A 2,007-nucleotide genomic window follows, 5' to 3' on the forward strand; every position below is an offset into this window, starting at 1 on the left:
GGTAGGCGGACCTGGTAACAGTGGCAATGAAAGGAAAATAGTGGCAAAATGTGAGTTTCCGGCATGACGTTTCTCATCTTATTTCCTTCTGTATGAATCCAAAGCATTCAGAGCTATGTTCCCTTAATCACCATGTTCCCTGGCTTTCATAGGATTGCCACAGCCAGAGCCACACTACTGCTTTTTCATAATATTTTCTTTTTGTTTCTTTCTTTTGAATTTCTACAGGGCTGCAAAGTATGCCAGGGGAGTATGTAGCTCGGGGTGGTCCAATGGGTGTGAGTATGGGACAGCCAAGTTATACCCAACCCCAGATGCCCCCCCATCCTGCTCAGCTGCGTCATGGGCCCCCCATGCATACGTACATTCCTGGACACCCTCACCACCCAACAGTGATGATGCATGGAGGACCGCCCCACCCTGGAATGCCAATGTCAGCATCAAGCCCCACGGTTCTTAATACAGGAGACCCAACAATGAGTGGACAAGTCATGGACATTCATGCTCAGTAGCTTAAGGGAATATGCATTGTCTGCAATGGTGACTGATTTCCAATCATGTTTTTTCTGCAATGACTGTGGAGTTCCATTCTTGGCATCTACTTTGGACCAAGGAGCATCCCTAATTCTTCATAGGGACTCTTAAAAAAGCAGGAACTACCAACCGAAGTCAATTTGGGGGACATGCTAAATAACTATATAAGACATTAAGAGAACAAAGAGTGAAATATTGTAAATGCTATTATACTGTTATCCATATTACGTTGTTTCTTATAGATTTTTTAAAAAAAATGTGAAATTTTTCCACACTATGTGTGTTGTTTCCATAGCTCTTCACTTCCTCCAGAAGCCTCCTTACATTAAAAAGCCTTACAGTTATCCTGCAAGGGACAGGAAGGTCTGATTTGCAGGATTTTTAGAGCATTAAAATAACTATCAGGAGAAGAATCTTTCTTCTCGCCTAGGATTTCAGCCATGCGCGCTCTCTCTCTCTCTCTCTCTCTCTCCTTCTCTCTCTCTCTTTCTCTCTCTCTCTCTCTCTTTCTCTCTTTCCCTCTCTCTCTCCCTCTCTCTAGCCTGGGGCTTGAATTTGCATGTCTAATTCATTTACTCACCATATTTGAATTGGCCTGAACAGATGTAAATCGGGAAGGATGGGAAAAACTGCAGTCATCAACAATGATTAATCAGCTGTTGCAGGCAGTGTCTTAAGGAGACTGGTAGGAGGAGGCATGGAAACCGAAAGGCCGTGTGTTTAGAAGCCTAATTGTCACATCAAGCATCATTGTCCCCATGCAACAACCACCACCTTATACATCACTTCCTGTTTTATGCAGCTCAAAAACATAGACTGAAGATTTATTTTTAATATGTTGACTTTATTTCTGAGCAAAGCATCGGTCATGTGTGTATTTTTCCATAGTCCCACCTTGGAGCATTTATGTAGACATTGTAAATAAATTTTGTGCAAAAAGGACTGGAAAAATGAACTGTATTATTGCAATTTTTTTTTTTTGTAAAAGTAGCAGTTTGGTATGAGTTGGCATGCATACAAGATTTACTAAGTGGGATAAGCTAATTATACTTTTTGTTGTGGATAAACAAATGCTTGTTGATAGCCTTTTTCTATCAAGAAACCAAGGAGCTAATTATTAATAACAATCATTGCACACTGAGTCTTAGCGTTTCTGACAGAAACAGTTTGGATTGTATAATAACGCCAAGCCCAGTTGTAGTAACGTTTGAGTGCAGTAATGAAATCTGAATCTAAAATAAAAACAAGATTATTTTTGTCATGCTGACTCCACTGCTTGAAAAATTTGTTTACTGCCCCCCCCCAAATTTTTAATGATTAATGCAGTAAATAGGAAAATTAATTTTAGCTCCCTAAGACATATTTGTACTTGAACATTTTAACCACAAAGTAAATTATTTGATAATAGTCACTGATTTCTTTAAGCTGACTTAATGAACTCCTAATATCAGCAAATTTAAGGCCTGAGGGTAC

General features: G+C 39.7%; 1 protein-coding gene across 11 annotated transcripts in view; it reads left to right on the forward strand.

Annotated features, from left to right (window-relative positions):
- Positions 1-1,795, forward strand: part of MEIS1 (Meis homeobox 1) — a 144,165-nt gene extending 142,370 nt beyond the window's left edge. For 9 of the 11 annotated variants that reach the window (XM_041755623.1, XM_041755624.1, XM_041755629.1 and 6 more), the window contains one exon: positions 229-1,795. In XM_041755623.1, the coding sequence (XP_041611557.1) occupies positions 229-512 (284 nt within the window). In that variant the 3' untranslated portion in view covers positions 513-1,795. The remainder of the gene's footprint in view (positions 1-228) is intronic. The other 2 variants (XM_041755626.1, XM_041755632.1) reach the window with 1 other exon arrangement.
- Positions 1,796-2,007: the final 212 nt, after the last annotated feature.

This window comes from Vulpes lagopus, chromosome 5 (assembly GCF_018345385.1).
Source record: "Vulpes lagopus strain Blue_001 chromosome 5, ASM1834538v1, whole genome shotgun sequence".
NCBI classification, from domain to species: domain Eukaryota; kingdom Metazoa; phylum Chordata; class Mammalia; order Carnivora; family Canidae; genus Vulpes; species Vulpes lagopus.